The sequence below is a fragment of the Cucurbita pepo genome, chromosome 2 (assembly GCF_057944985.1).
Source record: "Cucurbita pepo subsp. pepo isolate OVF chromosome 2, ASM5794498v1, whole genome shotgun sequence".
Taxonomy (NCBI): Eukaryota; Viridiplantae; Streptophyta; class Magnoliopsida; order Cucurbitales; family Cucurbitaceae; genus Cucurbita; species Cucurbita pepo.
In genome coordinates, this window is record NC_141799.1 from 982,763 (window position 1) to 1,004,744 (window position 21,982).

At 39.0% G+C, this 21,982-nt stretch overlaps 4 protein-coding genes across 4 annotated transcripts; 1 reads left to right on the forward strand and 3 right to left on the reverse strand.

Moving 5' to 3' along the window:
• Positions 1-976: 976 nt before the first annotated feature.
• Positions 977-2,546, reverse strand: LOC111788920 (heat stress transcription factor B-4). The gene is made up of 2 exons (XM_023669499.2): positions 2,125-2,546; positions 977-2,041 (listed from the first exon to the last, which is right to left on the reverse strand). The coding sequence occupies exons 1-2, from the start codon at positions 2,371-2,373 to the stop codon at positions 1,277-1,279; spliced, it is 1,014 nt and encodes a 337-aa protein (XP_023525267.1). The 5' UTR covers positions 2,374-2,546; the 3' UTR covers positions 977-1,276.
• A 12,601-nt stretch (positions 2,547-15,147) lies between these two features.
• SBP1 (S-ribonuclease binding protein 1) lies at positions 15,148-17,500 on the forward strand. Its single transcript, XM_023669988.2, has 4 exons — positions 15,148-15,348; positions 15,480-15,580; positions 15,868-16,184; positions 16,746-17,500. Exons 1-4 carry the CDS (start codon positions 15,266-15,268, stop codon positions 17,271-17,273), a joined length of 1,029 nt encoding a protein of 342 aa, XP_023525756.1. The 5' UTR covers positions 15,148-15,265; the 3' UTR covers positions 17,274-17,500.
• An 84-nt stretch (positions 17,501-17,584) lies between these two features.
• On the reverse strand, positions 17,585-19,008 carry LOC111789269 (putative acetyltransferase At3g50280). The gene has a single exon (XM_023669987.2). It carries the CDS (start codon positions 18,997-18,999, stop codon positions 17,638-17,640), a length of 1,362 nt encoding a protein of 453 aa, XP_023525755.2. The 5' UTR covers positions 19,000-19,008; the 3' UTR covers positions 17,585-17,637.
• Positions 19,009-19,792: 784 nt separating this feature from the next.
• On the reverse strand, positions 19,793-21,269 carry LOC111787470 (putative acetyltransferase At3g50280). The gene has a single exon (XM_023667435.2). It carries the CDS (start codon positions 21,267-21,269, stop codon positions 19,884-19,886), a length of 1,386 nt encoding a protein of 461 aa, XP_023523203.2. The 3' UTR covers positions 19,793-19,883.
• Between the last annotated feature and the right edge of the window lie 713 nt (positions 21,270-21,982).

Here is a 21,982-nt window from a genome sequence, read left to right on the forward strand (position 1 = left end):
ACTTAATTATATAAAAATATATCTAAAAAGCCAAAAATAACAAATGGGTATCTTCCTTTGATACCATGCATTTAATAATTTATTCATATAGAAATTACATGTACATAAAGTGAAGCATCAAAACAAAATTAAAAATTAAAAGACAAGGGCTGTGTTTTAGCCTTCACGTGCACATCTCAGTCACGTGCGAGCCCCCCCGTGAGAAAAGACAACGGCTTCAGGACCATAAACAATAAACAAAGGTATCATAGAGTTGTTTTGTTGTTATATGTTTATATATAAATATATATATATATATAGTATTATCATTGCACGACAAAGATATCCCAAGGTCTACAATGTTCCAAAGTTGTAGATAAATATATATATATATATATATATATTTGTTAGTGTGGAGATAAAACTCTGGGTTTTACACAGCTGTGTTTTAAATTTAAATTTTCTTTTGTTGTGTGGGGAAATTAAATGTGCGCATGAAACACACATATTTATGAAACGGGAAGTGGAAGGGAAGAGAGGCGCAGAGTTATGCATTGGTCTGCCATGGTCAAACTTTTGGATTAATAGAAAGAAAAGAAAAAAAAAGTAAAAATATATTTATTTATTTTTTACCAGTAATGGAGTTTCTGGAGAAAGAGACAAAAGGGAAAGCATAAAAGAGAGTGGCATTTCGGCAAAGTGGGTTGGTTTATCTTCCAGTCAATCATCACTCTACCTTACCTGGTTCGAACCCTAAACCCTCCATTTCTCATTGATTATTAAAATATTTAATTCAATGTCCTTTTTTGAAAATATTTAGTACTATTACTGGATCCAAATATTTTGAAAATATTTTGCGCTTCTTTCTGTGAAATGAAAAGCAAAAAACTTTCCATTTAAGAACCCTTTTCGTACTCCTCGCATTAATGTTGCTGAAGTATTCCAGGTCAAACCCATTAAAACAAACACCCACAAGGAATGGAATGCGGAAGAGAAGAGAAAAATGATGGAATTTGATTGGAAATAAAAAAGAAAAAAGAAACTATTTCTTAATCGAGAGCTGTAGTGCAACAGTAATGGTTATGGGGAAAAGAGACAGCAATAGAATCGCTGAGGGTTATATACATACAACTTACATTACTATCACAAACAGCCATACCCACGCACACATCTTCTAAGAGAGACTAACAAAAATTCTCAAAAAAAAAAAAAAAAAAAAGGATGATAATTTTTTTTTTTTTTTTTTTTTTTTTTTGTAAATTGAAGGAATTGGAGAATTAGAGAAGAGGAAGATGAACTAACAAGCGGAAGGGGGCATGAGATTGAGCCCTAAATCGTCTTTTTCCAGCACCAATCGAGCCTTGTTGTTCTCTTTAACGATATTATTAGAACCATATTCCGGATGCACACGTTTCTTGGATTGAAGCGACACTCCAAAAAGCTTCGTTTTTGGCTCTTCTACAATTGTCACGAAGCTTTTTGATGAACCATTATTATTGTTTGGAGTGCCGGCCACGAAATGGGTCTGTCCGGAAACTTGTTTTGCATTTGTCGGATGGTATCCGAGAAGGTGGTGATTCGGCTGCCGTTGTCCGACCGGGAAGCCATCGGAAAGTAGAGAGGTTGAATATTGATATGAATTGCTTGGAGCGACGGGTTTGACGTGGTTTTGAACGAAATAAATGATGTCGTTGTAGAGCTTTTTCATGTGGGCTAATTCTGACATCAGCATGTTGTTGCTTCGACGGAGACGCTCGTTGTCCTCCGACAGGGCAGTGACGGAGTTGTTGAAGTTGTTATTGTTGTTGTTGGAGGAGAGCGGCGGCGAGTCACACCAATTGGGGTTGTCGTCGGAGTCGGAGGGTGAGATGCTGACTCGAGCGGGGTAATGGTAGAAGCCAGCGTTGAGACCGAGTGGGGAATAAGATTGGTGGTGTTGGTTGACGGTGACTTGAGGCTGAGCGGTTTTTCGTCGATGGATCTCACATAACAAATGTTTCTCTCCTTTTCTGAAGAACTCGTTGGCGAATTCCCATCTGTCCGGCACAATTTTTCTAAAACCCTAAGAGAGAGAAAAAAAAAAGGAGTTAAAAAAAAAAAACATAAAATGGAGGAAATAAAATGGAGGAAGGTGGTTGAGCTTACATAGGTGTTGAGCTGTCGGACAAAGCTAGAGAAGTTGTTGTGCTTGAAATAGTTGGGGAGGAGATCTCTGGCGAATTCAGGAGGGCGCCAAACGACGAAGGTGGTGTCATCTTCGCCCCATGAGACAATATGGTCGGTGGTGGGATCGTCCACGAGCTGGTAAGTTTTAGTGAGAAAGGGAGCTGGGATGGCTTTGTGGGAGTCTAGAGAGAGCAAAACGCCTTCGCAATTATCAAGCATTAGAGCCATTTGGAATAATATGGGAAAGGAAGAGTCTTTTTGGGAGGGGAGGGGAAGGGCTAGATAGCAGAGTTTGAAATGGAAGTGGAAATGGAAAGGGAGAGGAAAAAAAAGAGGGATTTAGGATGGAAAAAACAAAGCGGAAGAAAGGAAAAGAAGTGTGTCGTGTGGTGGGTACCGTGCAGTTAGTTTTTTTATTTTATATTAACAATTTTGGTTTATTAATTTGGTTGTTTGGGTGTGAGAGAATATGTGTCTCTCTGTCTGTGTTGAACTGTGAAATAAGGGCCTTTCAAGACAAACCCGTGACATGTCCATCTCTCCTTGATCTCCTTTTTTTTTTTTTTTTCATCTTTTGATTTGATTCTCTCTATATCTCTCTCTCTCTCTCTCTCTCTCTCTACTGACATTCATCCCTCCAGCACCCACTTAAGAATCACCCTCAATTCCTGACTCCAAAATTTTACAGTCAAAAGAGAAGAAAGGAGAAAAAAAAAAAAAAAAAAAAAAACTTGAAATTTGGAGTGGGTCAACCCTTTTTTAGTTGCATATGGGCAAAGCCGAAAGCCCCTTTTGGTAGGAACTTAATTACTTACATTGAGAATTTGAAAGCAAAGAAATTGATTTCCTGAAAAGAGCGATCCACAGAAAAGTAGTGTATGTAAGTATAGTATATAGAATACCCAATAATCAAAATGCTTCATACTCACTTTACAAAAACAACATAGAAATTAAAAGCAAAACAGGCAGCCAAAGATTGAATACCCATTATTATTATTATTATTATTATTATTATTATTATTATTATTATTATTATTATTATTATTATTATTATTATTATTATTATTATTATTATTAGGCACAGAACACACAAACATGCAGTTTTGTTTTTACGTGGACTATTAGTTTGGGTTTGCAGTATAATAAATGCTGACACCTAAGCAAATTAAAACACTGTCTGTTCCTGAAACAGAGATACATAAATGAAATGGAAAGGGAAGGAAGGAGAAGGAAGGAGAAGGAAGGAAGGAGGGCATTTAGGTAAAAAGTGAAATGGTAAAAAGGTGTGTTTGTATGCGTTCCCGAGGAGAAAATGAAAAATGAAAATGAAAATGTTTGGGGTTTAGGATTTGTAAGTTAGCTTTTGTTGTTAATATATAAGAGCACCCGAAGGCAAGGCAGGAGAGGGCAGGGCAGGCGTGTCGAAATTCGAATCCCCCATCATTTTCTACTACTCTCTCTGTGTGTGTGCGGCATTGACAGATATAATAAGGTAAAGCATACATCGAACTACGTGATGGGACTTAAAGCCTGCGCCCTTCCTTCCTCTCCTCTCCTCTCCTCTTCTATTTCCTTCTTTTCTCTTCTTCTTCTTAATATTCCAAACTTCAATACTCTCTCTCTCTCTCTCTCTCTCTCCATTGCTGTTTACTCCTTCCAGTTCAGGTGGTTGAATTATTGGCCTCAAAAGTTTCCATAAATAAACTCTTTTTTATTTATTTTTTTTTTTTTACAGCTTTCCTTTTCTTTGTAGTCGTCCAAGAAATGAGAATCTCTCGCTCTCTCTTCTTTATACTTTTAGTGTATGGGGTTTCTTTTCTTTTTTCTTTTTTTTTTTTTTAAATCTTTTGGGCGAAAAAGAAAGTTTTGAATTTTGTTGGTGATATGATGATGGATTGAAATTCCAAAAGGCCAAAAGGGGAATGTATAGGAAACGCTTGTGTGTGTCTACTACTACGGCCCTCATGATTTCAACAATATTGTGTGCAAACTTTTTTGCAATGAGTACCTTTAATCACACACATAGGTTGAGGGATCGCATATGTAAAAAAGTTAAATAATAATACTTTATATTTGTTTTTATCTTTAACTTAAACTATATATATATATATATATATATATATATATTTACGTGTTTATTAGGGATAATTATGATTATGGTATAACAACATGTCTATTATCAATACTTGATTATGTTAATGATTGTGACATGGAATAAAATTTTATTTATTACAATTTTATAATTGTGAGTTCTCACCTCGATTGGAAAGAAAAAACGAGTGCCAACGAAGTCGCTGGACCCACGAGTACTAGCGAGGATGATGTCCCCAAAGGAGGTGGATTATAAGATTCCATCTCAGTTGAAGATGAGAACAAAGCACTTTTTTTTATAAGGGTGTGGAAACCTCTTTGTAATAGGCACGTTTTAAAAAACCTTAAGGGAAAGCTCGAAAAAGAAAGCCTAAGGAGGACAAGATCTGCTAGCGTGTGGCCTTAGGCTGTTACAAATGGTATCAGAACTAAACACCAAACGGTGCGCTAGCTGCTCAGCCCCAAAGGAGTGGACACCAGTGGTGTGTCAGCGTGAGAGGTGGATTATAAGATCCCATATCGATTGGAAAGAGGAACGAGTGTCAGCGAAAACGCTGGGTGCCAAAGGTGGGTGGATTGTGAGATTCCACATAGATTGGAGAGAGGAACAAGTGCCAACGAGAACGCTGGGCGCTGGAAAGGAGTAGATTGTGAGATTCTACATCGGTTGAAGAGTAGAACAAAACATTGTTTACAAGTGTGTAGAAACCTCTCCGTCACCAGCTTATTTTAAAAATCTTGAAGAGATATCCTAAAAAAAAAGTTGTGAACTTGGGCGGATACAATCGTACTCGAATTTATTAAATAATTTGAAATAAAATTTATATGAGTGTTGAAAATTAGACACTCAGTTCCTTTCTTATTAGGGTTTTTTTACTCACTGTCGCTTCTCAAAAAATAACATCATAAATTATATCTCAAAATTATTTTATATATAAAAAAAAAACATTTGTAATGATTTCTTAAAACTACATATTTAGAATAAATATTTGTAGGGTCCAAAACCATACAGATGGGTAAGAAAATGATGAGTAATTATTTGTAAATAGATTTGTAGCTGATTATTTTCATGATGCATGCCCACTTCGATTTCTCATTATTGGAAAATCCACAAACAAAATATATCGCACTTTTTTAAAAAAAAAAAAAAAAAAAAAAAAAAAAATTACAAAACAAAACTGACCTTAATTATGTATTGATAAGAAACCTATAATATTATTAATATAAAGTTTGGAGACAGTAATATCACATAAATATGAAATTTGTAAAATAAAATTTGGAAGAAGGTGAGATATTATCTTTTTTTTATTACTTTTCTTAATTGCCAAAACACTCCCATTCCTTATTTTAAAATAAATTAAATGCTCGAAAAAATAGGTTGAACTTCATTAATTATCACATTGTGCTTAGTGCTATCTTATTTATTATCATTCTCATTCTTCTCTTTATCGATGAAACCATGTTGTATATGTTGGAATATTAAAACCCAAAATTAATTAACTATTATGTACGTAAAATTGAATATATATATATATATCACCAAATATATTTTATTTCAGGCATATCATTTTTTTTAATATCCATTTAACCAAATTTTACTCGGATTTGTCTCAAGAGGAGACCGAGACAAAAAAAAGTTTTCAGATTCGGTTCGATCCAATTGACATCTCTACATTTGGAGAGGGTCTCTTGAGTCAAAGTAATTTGTAGAGTTCAATTCCCGATAATCAGTAGAAATGGGTATAAATTATCATCTTACGAATATGTAAATAGTGACCGTAAAACTAAGGGAACGTGTAATTAGTCTCTCAACAATCTTAGGCTTATCCAATATACAATCCCTTTGGCCATTTTTGTTCTTGTTTGTGTTAGTAAAGTCAATTTGGTTGAGGTTAATGAGTTTTTGTCCATATTTTTGTTTCCCACTCTGTTTCTGCGCACTGATCTCTCTGGTTCTTCTGCAGCGGCTGACACGGAAAAACCCAGTCCTCTTCCTAATAATAATAATAATAATAATAATAATTAAAAGGTAAAAAAAGAAAGGGTTTTGTTTTTTGTATTGTTGTTGAGGTGAGTGCAGTAAGTATGGGGCAGTCTGATGCTTCAAGCTTTGTTGTTTTGGTTTGATTAAGCATGTTTATCTTCTTTTCCCTTTTCTCCTCCACTACCCCTCAACTCTCATACTAATCTCTCCTAATCCCATATTAATTAAACCATCTAATTTTGATTAATAACAGTAACAAATTAATTTTTATATATATATATATATATAAATTTGGTTTGATTCAGGTTGTCAGCAACTGAGACAGATCCTACCGAGCCCCACCACCCATGGCTGCCAATTAATTAATTTATTTGAAGAGGGCAAAGAGCAAGAAGATTCTATTCTAATATGTAAAAACGCAGTGAAAGTGAAACAACGCCACCCACCACCGTACCCAGCTTCCTCTCTCTCTCTCTCTCTCACACATCACCACCGCCGCTACCATATTATTTTATGTGTGGGGATTTCAAGAACAGACAGCCTAAAGCACACAGGGAATAGCGATAAAAAATTGCACAATTTAACGTTGCTCTTATTACCCCCGAGAAAAGAATCTAAATCCCCACAATAATAACACAACCTTCTCTCTCCCTTTTGTCTTATGTTTATACTCTTAATTATACACTTAATTCTAACAGACATTCTGATAATAATTGATGGACAAGAAAAGATGTAAGCTTGACTTACTGCTGCTATTATGTACCAAAAGCTAGCATTCTCCCAATTCTCCACTGTGTTTTATGGGATTGGACATCTGTATGTCCCAATTCTATAAAAACATATTCGTTTTCCTTGCCTTTATTTCCTTTCCACTTCCAATCAACAAAAATAATACTTAAAAACCTAGCTATATTCTTCATTCTATCAACCAAATTCCCATCAATTACGTGTAAAGTCTGGTTGTTCTAACGCATATGAACTCACTTAACTTTTCTTCTGCTTGTACTCGGTGGTGAGTTCATCCGTCTTTAACTTTTGGCCATGCATCAAATCAACTGAAAAAATAATTCACTATTAAAAAACTATACCATGCAACTAGGCATTGGTCGTAGTAGACACGTTCTAAAACCTTGTTTTTATAAAAAGCTATGTGAATGTGATGTCCCAGAACAAACCACCTTATATATAAGGGTCGTTTTAAAGCTTTGAGGGGAATCCCGAGAGGGAAAGCCCAAAGAGGACAATATTTGCTAATGGTGGATCTGGGCTGTTACAGATGGTATCAGAGCCAGACACAAGACGATGTACTAGCCTTCTCGCTGTTCCCCGAAGGGGGTAGACACGAGGCGGTGTGCCAGTAAGGACACTGGCCCCAAAGGGGTGGATTTGGAGGCGGTCCCACATCGATTGAAGGAAGGAAAGAGTGTCAGCGAGGACGCTGGCCCTGAAGGGGATGGATCGTGATGTTCCACATTGGTTAGGTAGGAGAACAAGGCCCCACATGGATTGGAGGAAGGAAAGAGGGCCAGCACCTGAAGGGGGGATAGACAAAGTCCCACATCGATTGGAGGAAGTCCCTAGTAGATGCGTTTTAAAGCAGAATCTGGGAAATCCAAAGAGTATAACATTTGGTGAGTATAACATTTGCTAACGGTGTATGTGAGCTGTTACAATGAATACTGTTTTAAAGTAGTTAGGTTTTTATGGTGGAATCCATGGATGAGAGTAAATGTTATATAATAAGTAAGAAAATTTGATTTTGCAAAAGCTAGATTCCTGGCTTGAAAAGATGTAAGAAAAAGAAACATCTTTCCCTAATCTAAATTTGGAAAAGGGTTTGTTTGAATGAAAATATTTGTTAGAGTTACTAGGCTTCTATTTTTTGCGTACCCAAGAAAAGAGAATGAATTTTAACCCCACTTTTTGAATTACATCAAAAGCAGAGAAATAGTAGCTTTGTTTTTCCTCTCCATTACCTCTACTTTTTCTTTCTCATCCTTTATTAAAGATGCAATGCCTCAGTTTATAGCTTTTAACAACTTTAGATTATACACATCCCATTTCTGACATCCCACATTTGTCTGTGATTTTGATGATTATGAGGGATTCATGTGTTTATTATGAACCTCAATCTAAGCAACCATTCATCCTCACTTATTACTACCTTTTGCTTTTAATTCATGCAATCATGACACCCACAATCTGGAAAACAAGTATCATATCATACCATACATTTCAATTGAGTTTGGGATATTCAAAACTACTATGAGTTTAGGATATCATCAGGTTTTGATTTTAGATTGGTAATGAATCTGCTAATCTGATCTTGGCGTTTGGATTTGGAGGATTGTGTTAGCTTTGATGATGATGATGATGATGGAGATGGATATGGATATGGAGAGGGAGCATAAAGGCTGTTGGATCACATGCACATCACAAATCAAAACTTTTTTGCCCTCCTTCTCTTCTCTTCTCTTCTCTTCTTTTCATAGTGAGTGTGATGAAGATTAAAGAAAAGGCATTTCAAAAAATATTGGTCCCATTTATCTAAGGCTGGTTATGCTGCTTCCCCAATCCAAGGGATTCCGTGACACGATTTTGATGCCATATGGGTCCCCTCCTCATCATTATTTCTCTAATATGCATAACAATCTAAGCCCACCATGCAGAGACTCCCACACCCTTGTAAGAAATGCTTCTTTCTCCTCCTCATAATCCACCTCCTTAGGGGCCCAACGTCCTCCTCAATGTTTGACTTGCTTTCGCTCGTTATGTTAACATAGGTTTTTACTAATTGGGTTGTGATATTTAATTTTGTAATTGGATAAAAGAAGGTATCTTGTTTAGGAATAAAAAAGTTGAGATAAATTTGCAATTTGTTGGGGTGTAATGCAGAAGATCTGAAGATCATGATATCCTCACAAGCCCATCTTAGACCTCTAACTTGTCTTTTCTTCTGCCCTTTTGTCACCTTGGAACACAGAAAGAAGGCCATGGATATCAGATCATTCGTAAGATTCGTTGCATCTAAAAAAAAAAAACTTAATTAGAATGGCAACAACCAAGATGGAATATGCTTATTTCAAACTTTTGAATCTGATTGGCAGCGATTTAGCGGACCATTACCCAACTTTTGTCTTTCTTCCTGTCTGACATGTTCTTTAGTTCATTAATATTTTCTTATTTTTCTATACATTTGAGTTCGAAATTTAATTACATTCTAAGTTTCAATCGCACTCACTCCATGAAGAATTAAAAATAACGTATAAACCACTCCCAATTATTCAATTTGTTCAACCCAAATCATTTCACCACGCGCCACCGTTGCCCGACCGGCTCCCATCGCAAAAGGTGAAGCGATGACGAGATTTTTTGGAATCATCAAGAATTGGGGTTTGGGTATTATCCAATGGGTTCGCAGTGGTCGTCGTTTAGTTGTTATTTGTGAAGCTCTTGCTCTCAGGCCAGCCGGTGTCGACGGAACCGATGGACATCTCCGGCGTGGTTACCGGGCGGTGTAGAGGGTTTTGCAAGAACAAGTCCAGAGGAAATAAGGAGAAATGAGTGGTGAACTAAGGGAGTTTGTTTTAATTTACAAAGGAATATTTTGGATTAATTAATTTGAGGAGAAAAACACAAAAGCAGATGTGTGAGGGGAGGATCAATCACATCCTTGAAGTAGACGATTAACTAACAAAATGGCAGAGGGAATGGGCAAAGGCTGAGACGTTGCAGAGCTTGAAATATTCACCCATGGCGGGGAAGGGGCAATTTTAAACAAGTATCAATTCGGTCATAAAAGTGTTTAGCAACCAAATCACTCGAACGCCGGCGCCGCCGCAGCTGTGGAATGACCCACCGGAGGCACCGCGTGGATCTTACGGGGACGGTTGATTTCTTGGTTTTGAAATATTGGTGGGATGATTGAATCTTGAAAGATCTTATTTCTGTGGTTTTGAATTGAATACTCTTAAGAGTACAAGTACTTACTGGTTTATAATAAACACTGATGTGTGGTTGTTTTGTTTGTAAAAGCCCAGAGAATCAAAAATCAAAAGAACAAGACAAAGCAACAAGGTTGTTTGTTCTGTCTTCGTGTTGGCAACCTCTTTTGTCTGACTCACTGAGCAATGACAGCATCAAAATTAAGTGCAGCCTGCCTTGTTTATGCTGCAAATTCTATCTTATCTTTTCACTCTCTTGCTCGTTTATACATCTGACATGCTCATGGGGAGCCTTAATTTTTGGCAAAAACCTTGTATTCTTGCTCCTACTAATTCCTTCCCCTATCATTTTTATTTCTACCGAACAAAGTACACTATTTGATCGATACTTGTGGATTCTATTGACATAAGTAAGTTAAGGGTATGACTCTGATGTCATGTTAAAAGAACCACACGAAACTCCACATAAACTTTCATCAAAATGTCTTGCACCAATAGAGATAATATTTCTTACTTATAAACTCGTGATCTTCCCCTTCAACATCATGAACTTATCTTCTAATTCTTCTGGATTGCGATAAGAAAGTCGAGAATCCGAAGAGGCTAAAGCCATGGGTTGGGTTCAATTATTGTGGCAATCAAAGGGCAGTGTTGAATAAAAGCAAAGTTTGTTTGTTTCTAGGACGTGAAGCGATGCATCTAATTAGAGACGAGTTTCCATCAATTACGTGTAAAGCTAAGTTATTATTTAACACACAAGTTAATTTGAATGGGGTTTTGGGTTTATTTCTAAACTAATCAACTTTAGTCCATACCCATCAAATCAGTTTTGCCATCTTTATATCGCCATTTTCATACAACCCTTTATTATATTCATAGATTCTTCACCTCTTTTTCCATCATTATTTGTCGCCTTTATATCGCTATGTTCACACAACTCTTCCAAAGCCCAATGAAAAAAAATATAGAAATAAATGGAAGAATAAAGAGTGTAAGATGGAGTCCATATTGGTAGTTGTTTAAGAGATTCTCTCTTTAGAAAGGACAGTTTTGTATGTGAGGATAATAATGAAGGACTTGGCTTTGCATGCAAAAAAGTTGCAACTCCTTCGCCCACTCCAACGCTTTAATGCATCTTTTCCCTAATCTAAAGCGCCAAAAGGAGTTTCCTGTTACCCAAAATGCTACCTAAACACTAAAGACATCTACTTGGACGCTTCTATTTTTCCTACCATGGTTTGCTTCCGTCCGTCAGTTTCACAGTTTTAAGACATGTTTACTAGGGAGAGGTTTCCACACCGTTATAACAAATGCTTTGTTCCCCTCTACAACCAATATGAGATCTCACAATGTCTGTATCTAATGTCATATATAATAAAAGATATGGTCTACTTTAAGATTTTAAAATGTGTTTGTTAGGGAGAGATTTTCACACCCGTATGTAAGAATGCTCTATTTCACTCTCCAACAAATATGGAATATCGCACTGCAACCAACGTGTATCTCACACCTATACACTTTAAAACAAACTAAATTTTAACCCACTTTGTTGATATCCTTAAAAGCATACAACTTCAACTCATATCATCTTTTCTACTTTTTCCTGTATTTTCCACCTTTAGTTAAAGGGTTAAAGATCCCCTTCTCTCCACTTTACAGACCACGACATCAGTCTGTTATCTTAAAATTACCCTTCAAAAAAAAAAAATGTTTGTATCATTTTCCGTTTGAGCTGATAAACATCAATACACAATTTACATTATTTGATGAAAAAGCCATATTGGAAGCTTTAAAATGGGTGGATGGATGGATGAAGTTTGAGTACAGTGAAGTACGGTGGCAACATGCATCGTGGTGGGGAAGCTTAGATGGGACTAATGATGCTTCTCACCTGCCCTACACCGTGATGTTAACCCACAAAAGGAATTCTAGTAGCAAATTCATGGCTGTTTGTTACATCTATAAATGGTGAGTTTGTGATCAAATCATGGGGTATTCAAGAAAAGAAACCCCAAATGATCGAGATGATTTTGTTTTTCTTATTTTGTTTTAAATGGAATGTATATATTACAAACAAAAAAAAAACCCTTTAGGCAATTCAATCAGATCAAGCTGGTGAATGAGTCGATTCCAAACATGTCCTGGAATGGTAGGGCCATTCATTACCCGAGACCTGGTGAATAATTTTGAATACCTGGAAAATATTGTGAAGAAGAAAAGCGGCATCATTTCCAATGAAGATAAGAATATATGTGTTTATTTTGAAGGTGGTGGAATGAAATGGTTTGGAGTCAGGTATTTGGGAAGTGTACAAGGAAAAAGAAGAAAGTGGCGCATAAGAAAGAAAAGTAGATACAAAGTGGAAGAAGGGGGAAGTCACAGCAGCGGAGCAGAAAGTAAATAAAAACAGCTTTATAGGGAATAAGGGAGGAGGATTGGATGATTGAACCCAACCAAATTGAATTGGGCTTACAACTCCCCCTTTGCTCTTCCTGCCCCTCTTCCTTGTGGGTATTTTAAAAAACAAAAGGCAGTTGCTCATGGATCTTGGTTTAGATGCATGGTCTAACAGAGAAAAACAAGAAACAAAACAAAGTAAGAACATGAGAGACAAAATCCTTCCTAGCATACCAAATGATATTTTTTATAACCGCCCAACCCCATCGCTAACATATCCTAGCTTACAATCTATTTCGTAGTCCATCTCCTTGGAGGCTCAGTGTCACGGTCCTACATTTTTTACCGTGTGGCGTCATGATCTTGACACGCTCACGATCAGCCTTAAGGGAAATTAAGTCCCATATATATTTTTCACCGTGGCTTTGTGACTTTGTCAGACCATAGACGAGGTTTGTTTCGCCAGTTGAATATCGCTTGTGCGGAATCTAAGCTTGTTCAACCACACACGCCGAGGCCAAGTCATCCGGCTCGACCTTCCCTCTACTCGGGGCCAAGGTCTCTCAATGCAACGTTGCATCTCATCTTGTCATCTTGATCCCCATCAACATGGTCCCTATGTCTTGACACCATCCTGAGTCTCGGGATGTCGTCGGCCATCATAACTTGCTTGGTCATGCCATCGAGAATGGACCCGCGTGTCGCTCATCTCATCGGGACTTCTCGAACATCCATTCATCCGGGTTCTATTGAGGCATTAGCCCTCCCATGCCCATACCGTCTCGGCACGCTCGCCCACACTGTAACACACGTATGTGCCATAGGGCCTAGGGATGGTGGAGAGCTGACACTATGGTACCCCTGTAGTACATTTGGAGTCATTTTCAATCTTACAGACATGATTTTGGCAAACGGTCATACGGTATCGTGCAATGTCCGTCCGGTGTCCGATTCACACCAAACTTGGCGAGTATTCATATTTCATATGGACGGACTTGACTCCTGAACTGTATGCACAAATTCGGTTAAGGCTCGGGATCCTACCTGGCCCGTCAACAAGCCTATCTTTGCCCCTCTTGTCTATTCGATGTCTCTATCTTGCTTATGTCTCAACTTGTCTTCAATGTCCACTTCGTGTGGTGCGTTAGATGATACACCATTCTCCTCGGTAGCATCATGGCACTCGTTTAGGCCTTTGCGTGGCCGGATGGGCGCCACTTAAGGGTCGCCGCTTCTCTTGTCACAACGTGAGGGTCACAACATAGTTAGGTTGTGAAATTCTCCCCCACTTAATCGTTTTCGATGACATACTTGGGGGTACAACCATTGTTGGGTTGTGACACTCAGCATCCTCGCTAGCACACTGTCCAGTGTCTGGATCTAATACCATTTGTAATAGTCCAAGCTCACTATTAGCAAATATTGTCTATTTTGGCCCTTTATGTCGGTTAGTCTCACGGTTTTACAACGCGTCTAATAGGGAAAGGTTTTCACGCCTTTATAAGAAATGTTTCGTTCCACTCTTCAACTAACGAGGGATCTCACAAACATTTAGAGAAAACTTATAAAGGTTGGTTTGAGTTAGATTTTTTTTTGTTAGGTTATATAAAAGTGTGGTTACAACCCAATCCAATTTAGCTCTATCTTCCTCTTAAGAAGATAATATTTAACATTTATCATTGATGTTAGTTATATACTGTGAAACCAATGTTAGTTATATGTTGTGAGTGGTAAATGTATGACATTTGAATTTTGAGATTGTATCTACTCTATTTTTTTTTTTTTTAAATAATCAAATTCAACAACCTAATCTAACCTAGAATTTCAAATGATTTATTATTAAAGGTATGACTAGAAATGGGAGTGGAAGTAGAAAATATAATAATGATATGAACATAGCATAGAATGGTTTTAGCATATTCACCTTCCAGTTTGTCATCACTTTCAAAGGCATCATTACCCAAAAGTTCATCCATTTTATTTTTTTATTATTACTTTCATATTTAAAAAATTCGGGCCTACAGAGCCCGTTCGGAAAGTTGGGCCTAGCTCTTCCTCCTCTGGGCCTAAGTAGCACATTAGGAAAGCCGGTTCGGAAAGTTGGGCCTAGCTTCTCCTCCTCCGGGCCTACGGAGCCCATTCGGAAAGTTGGGCCTAGCCGTTCCTTCTCCGGGCCTACGGAGCCCATTCGGAAAGCCTGTTCGGAAAGTTGGGCCTAGATTCTCCTCCTCCGGTCCTACGGAGCCCGTTTGGAAAGCCCGTTCGGAAAGTTGGGCCTAGCTTTTCTTCGTCCGGGCGTACGGTTGCCGTTTGGAAGTTGGGCCTAGCTTTTCCTCCTCCGAGCCGACGGAGCCGATTTGGAACTTGGGTTTAGCTTTTCCTTCTCCGGGCCTAGAGAGGGTTTTCGGAAAGTTGAGCCTAGCTTTTTCTCCTCCATAGCAGGGTTCATGTTGGGCCGATTTAGAGGAATCCAAAATTCGGGCCTTACAAGCCCGTATCATAAATTCGGCCCAGCCGTGAGAATACGATACGTGTATGGGATCAGAAACCAAGTCCTGAAGGGGCGTCTAATAAATTTGACGAAGCTTTGCCAAAATTTTCCGCAGTCGCGTATTGGTCAGACAAGCTATCGACTTCCTCTCTACCATCTTTCCTCTTCTTCTTCTTCCCTTCCTCTTTCTCTCTCTGGTAATTCATCGACTCCATGGCTCTACCTCAGAGTCAGTACCAACAACAGTATCAACCGCAGCACCAACAGCAACAGCATCATCAATCTATATCATTTCGGTAATTCTTATTCACCACAATGTAAAACCAGAAATTTTGTTTTCTTTAAAACCCTAGCGATCGCCCCTCCTTCACAGAGCTTCGATTGTTTTCTGCCTTCTTTTAATTTTGCATTCTATCTCTAATTACAGGAACTTGTACACTGCCGATGGTCATTCTTCTCAACCAATTTCCTATTTCAACCCCTTGAATTTGCAGGATCATTCCCAGCATCCTCCCTATGTTCCTCCATGTAAGTTTGCTTTTACTTCCTTTGTTTCTTTCCTTTTATTGTGTACTTTTCTGATTCCTGACAGCTCTTAGTTTTACTGGAAATTTGGGTTTGGGCGGATTTCAAAGCAGTAATCGTTTTTTATTAGTTTGTTCTTATAAGGGTTAATAACTTATTAGAGATTGTTTGAAGACTTCGGATTTAATTTTCGTTTCTTTCACTGAACGCTTCAGCTCATTATTTGTGTCGGGACCAGCCTCATGGGATTTAATTTTGGACTACCATTTTGTTGTTTTTCGTCATTCTAGTTCATGTAGTCGGGTTTGCACCAGATACAGCCCCTGCTACGGACGCCAGTGATGGCGCAGCAGATTTTCACTGGATGTATGGCTTAGAAGCCAAGAAGAAAAGATTGAAGGAACAAGATCTATTTGAAAACAATTCCCAAATATCATCCATTGACTTCTTGCAAGCGCGTCCTGTTTCAACAGGACTGGGCTTATCGCTTGACAACACCAGAATGGCTTCCACAGGAGACTCGCCTTTGGTCTCTCTTATAGGCGATGACATCGATCATGAATTACAGCAGCAGGATGAAGATATTGAGAAGTTCCTCAAAATTCAGGTCCGGATTAACATACTGTTTTAACATATCTATCTTTCAAGCTGCTTCGAACAAGCGTCTTGTCATGTTTTTTTTTTGCTTAATCACGAGTGTTTTCATCATCTTACCCTCATAATCAGATGGAGTAATTCTTAACCCTATAATATTTGATTTTGACGCGTTCTTAGCATATTTAATTTTCAAGATAGATAGTCGCCATAACTTTGAAACAACGACTTTATAGAGATTGGAGTTCATAGCTTGCCCTTCTGACCATTAGATCAACCCTTCATGGTTGTCTTATCAGGGTTATGTCAGTTTTTGAATTTAAACTTTCTGGAAGTCACTGTTATGATGCATTGTGCGTGCCTTTACCATATGGCGTTTCCTTGTTGGTTTTATAGTTTTATTTGTGATCAATGTTCACAGTGGCCTTGGTTCATCTTGTAAATTTCAATATGGTTTACTTGTTGATGTTTGTTGCACCAACAATTCTTTCACAGCTGTTTCAATTATGTGTGTGTCCTGACTCCTGAATTTTAACCATAGACCTTCGTCTTCTATGTCTCTTTCTATTAATAGGGTGATAGGCTGCGACATACCATATTGGAGAAGATCCAAGCCAATCAACTCCAAACTCTCTCGATTGTGGAGGAAAAAATTATTCAGAAACTACAAGAAAAAGAAGCGGAGATGGAGTGTATTAACAAGAAAAACATGGAGCTCGAACACCGAATGGAGCAGCTGTCAGTGGAAGCTGGTGCCTTGCAGCAGCGGGCTAGATATAACGAGAACATGATCTCGGCCCTCAAGTTAAATCTTCAGCAGGTGTATGCTCAAAGCAGGGATAGCAAGGAAGGATGTGGGGATAGCGAGGTTGAAGACACCGCATCGTGCTGCAATGGTCAGTCACTTGATTTTCAACTGCTTCGCAGCAACAGCAATGATATGAAGGAGTTGATGATCTGTAAGGGTTGCAGGGTTAATGAAGTGTGCATGCTTTTGTTGCCTTGTAAACATCTCTGCCTGTGCAAGGAGTGCGAAAGTAAGCTTACCATTTGCCCTCTGTGTCGATCCTCAAAATTCATAGGTATGGAAGTTTATATGTAAAGTTATACCTTGTGTACGATGCTCAATTCATATATACTTCTCGTGATAATTATGTATTTTTGTTTCCTTTTAATTGTTCACTATGTTGTAAACATTTCATAGGGCTGTCATACGATTTATGACTCCACATCTTGATATTGATTTGTATATTAACTATTTTTGATTTATAGTTAATATACAAATATTTAGAGAATGAAATAAATCTGTACATTGAAGGGTTTCTTTTCCCTCGTTTCTTGTAGTCTTTTCCTTTGTTTAGCATAGGGATAAAACTAAATGAAACTGGTTGAAGTGCCCCTTTGATTTAGGTGTTGAGAGGTAAAAATACTTGGTTCTTATTATGAAATCAAAAGAAATGTAGGTTTTAGTACAATGGACTAAATGAAACTGCAACAGCATCCATGATTTCCTGATCAGCCTGGAGAGCAGTCATGACAGGCGGCGGAAGGCACATCTCCAGTTCTATACTTCCTCCTCCTTCAGAACCTGGGTAACACGCTACCATCCCATCGAACTTGTTAGCATACCCACTTCGAAGACACAGCGCCTTCCCCATTCCAAACACGTTCCCGTACTTATTGAATCTGGGGGAACTTCCAATCATCACGCTCGATGGATCAAACATTCCGGCTATTTGGTATATCATCGGAGATTCCACCCATTTCTTCACAGCACCTCTCACTACATTATCCGTGTGGTTCACCACAGCCTCGTGCAATTTCCACGCCGCCCATCCAAGGTTGTTTTCCAGTAGCTCCTTCACTGTCGCTACTCCTCTTATTGTATGAATCGAATTCCCGAAGTAATTTTCCGATAAGGGTGGCTCCAATCTTGATCGGTTGTTTATTGCCATTATGCAACCGATGGTTTGATCTGGCTGTAGGCCACGGACTCGCGTTATGCATCTCCAAATCAGCGCAGATAAGGACTGGAAGGAGGAGATTTTGTTGGTTTCGTACTCTGTATTTGCCTTTGCTTTCAGTGCAGCCACCGATTCGGAAGAAAAATGGAAGTACTTTTTGCTGAGTTGTGGCGCCTCGAATCTGTTAATAAATTGATCAGGGTCCGTAAATGGAAGCTTTAGAATTGGACCATGGCCCTCCGGGAACCAACGCTGCAGAATCGGTGGGCGTGAAATTGAAATACTGTCATCCTCTGCTTCAAATATTTCGGACCACATGTTGAAGAAATGCCAGTACGATGTTCCGTCGACGATGGTGTGGTTAGCGGAACACCCAATGAAGACGGCGTCAACTAATTCAGTGACCTGAACGGACAACAACGGCCTGGAATGACCATCGTGGTTGACTGCTCTGTCATGGTCAAAGAACGATTCGACAATCAACGGCACGTCAGAGGGTGAAAGAATATCAGAACTCGACATGTCGACACGCGCGTGAATGAATTTGACTCCGGGGCTGTTTTTGCAGTCCACATAAACGAGGGAAGAGCCTTCATCTTCATATGAAATCGTTGCGAGTCGTCCGGCAAGTGGGAAGAAATGAACGAGGGCAACTGAGAGTGAGTGTTTGAGCTTTTTCAAGAGATCGTCCATGAAGCGGCCGCCGTCATCGACGGTGGCCGGAGATTTGGCGTAAAGCAGACCCTTTTGGATGTAGTGCATAGAAAGCATGGCAAGGTCCCATGGGCAAAGGTGATATGGATGGTTAGATTGTTCGGGGATGGTGTGAGGTTTGATGAAGCACTCTGAGATGTACTGAATCATATTGTCGGAACAGAGTGGATTTATGAGGCGCCGGGCTCTCAATGTTCCGATGTGTCGTGTTGAGTTGGTCGGTTTAAATAAGAGGTGTAGGAAGGCTGATCAATTTTGACCAATCCTATTTGAAAATAAAAAAATAAAAAAGCTCAAGAGAAGACAAGATTGAACCGCAAGCGTTACCAACCAATTGTCTCCGATTTTACGAGGCATTGAAGATTCGTGGTCGACTTTTAAAACAGTGCGAGTGATGTAAACGAAGATAATTTGGATGCATAAGATGTAACGTTAGAAAGTCTACATTAAATATTATGACAACTACCTTTCAACTTTGCCGTCGGCATCAAAAATAAATCTTCCAATTGTCAAATTCTTTTATTATTTAAACTTAGTCTAAACAAGCATGTAAGTCCAAATCAAGGTTTTAAAGGCGATTATTAGGTTAAAAGAACAATTCATTTCTAGCATTTAAGTCCAAATCAAGGTTTTAAATGCATTTATTAGATTACAAAAGAATTATTTGTTTCTCTCTAATTGATGTAGGATCTTCCAATTGACCATAGGATATATAATCATTTTTTACTTTATATTCGCATGCTAGAGTCATTTAAGCAGTTTTAATCAAGTTATCTGATAAAAAGATTTGAATAAAAAATGTGAAATCCCACGTTAGTTGGTCATGACATTAGGCCCCTCCCCGAACCGGTAGATTTGGTGGGGTCTTATATCGATAAGAGAAAGCATGGAGAGTGGGGTGGATCATTTCCAAAGAAAAACAACCATTCTAGACACACAGAGATAAAAACATTGAAAATGCAGTTCGTGGGTTTCAAAGTAAATCAAATCATCTTGAAAAATACACGATTTGTTGCATATTTTATGACATAGAATCATGATTCACAGGGCTGAAAAGGCGAGGAAGAGACGACATTCATGAACTCCAAATCAGATTCCAGCATTGCCATATTTTGCGGGAGAAGGCAGATCTCTAAATCAATGCTTCCTCCTCCCTCGTTTCCTGGAAATGACGACACTTTGCCGTCAAATTTATTGGCATAACCACTTCTTAGCGCCACCGCCTTTCCCATTCCGAACTCATTCCCATACACATTGAACCTCGGCGAGCTCCCCATCATGATACTATTCGGACTAAAAAATCGACCCAATTGGAAAGTATAAGGAGATTGCAGCCATTGGTCAAGTGAGTCTCTTAAATTCTTGTCGGTGATGTTCACCACAGCATCGTGCAACTTCAACGCCGCCCATCCAAGCTCTTTTTCAAGCAACTTCCCTGCTTTTGCTTCCGCTTTCACTGCTCTAACTACGTTGCCGAAGTAGTTTTCAGAAAAGGGCGGTTCTAATCTTGCTCTGCCATTCGCCGCCATCATGCAAATGGTGGGTTGATCCTCTGCTATGCGACGAGCTCGTGTTATGGAACGCCAAACAAGTGCAGACAGCGATTGGAAGGAGGAGATTCCTTTACTGCCGCACTCTGTTTTGGCTTTTTCTTTCAATTTTGCAATTGATTCTGCTGAAAAGTGGAACATTCTCTCACGAAGTTGAGGCGCCTCGAATCTGCTGATGAATTGATCGGTGTGGGTAAAAGGGAGATTTATAATTGGACCATACCCATCAGGAAACCAACGCTTAAGAACTGGGGGACGCGAAATTTGATTCGAAGGTGCTTGAAAAATCTCAGACCACATGTTGAAGAAATTCCAGTAGGAGGTTCCGTCGCCGATGACGTGGTTGAAGGAACAGCCGATGAAGACTCCGTCCAATAACTCCGTTACCTGAATGGAGAGCAAAGGCATGGTTTGACCGTCGTAGTTGACAGCCCGGTCGTGGTCAAAGAAAGAGTGGACCACGGAAGGCACGTCAACGGGGGAGAGAACATCAGAAATTGTGGTGTCGAGGGCGGCGTGGATGAAATTGGCTCCGGGGCTGTTAACACAGTCTACATAGACGGAGATGGAAGGTGGATGGTCGTTGATGGTGGTAGCAAGGCGGCCGGAAAGTGGGTAGAAATGTAGGAGAGCGGTGGAGAGGGAGGCTTTGAGGCGGTGAAGAAGATTGGGCATAAAAGTGTGTGGATGGTGATAGGCGTCGGGGGGTTTGTGAAAGAGGAGGCCCTTCTGGATATAGTGGGCGGAAAGCATGGGGAGATCCAAAGGGCTCAAATGTAGTGGCTGCTTCGATTCTTGGGGAAGGCAATCCAATTCTGGTTTGACAAAGCAGTTGGAGATGTGACGCAGCGGAGGGTAATCGGGCTTCATTTTGGTCGGAGTTTAAGGCGTTTGTGAGTAGCAGCAGGAAATTTGGTGCTTTTTATTGTGGGAAGAGATGAGTGAAGAGCTGGTGTTTTGGTGTGCGGCTTCGGAGAAGGAACCAACGCTAGAAATAAAAGTTGGATTTTGCCTCTTCCAAACAAGGAATCTGTTTCAGTATTTAGTTAAACACTCGTCATAGGTAAGTATCCACGTATATTGGAACATGGAAATTTCATTGGTGCACACTCTGCATTAACTTTGGCTTTTGCTTTGACCACTACAAATAGATTGTTTTTGTTACGTATTATTGTCAATCTCACAATTTTAAAACGTGTTTATTAAGGAGAAGTTTCACACTTTTTCAACGAATGTTTTGTTTCCCTTTCCAACCGATGTGAATTCTCACATAGATTCTCTCCTTAAACTCGGGTGGCTTTAACCTTTTGATGAATCGATCTAGATTCGGGTCGATAAAAAAAATTGATAATTGAACCAATTCCATCAAAATTCCACAACTTCAACATGGGTGAGCGTGCAATTGAAACAATATCATGCACATTGAAAGCAATTGAAAAATCTCAAAACATACTGAAAAGGTTGCATTGACCAGTTAAATGGTAGGCCAATCAACTAGATCTATGATGTTTTAAAAAATTATATACAAGTATCAAAAAAATTTAAACAACTAAAAATTACAATTCATACAACAAAGTATAAAA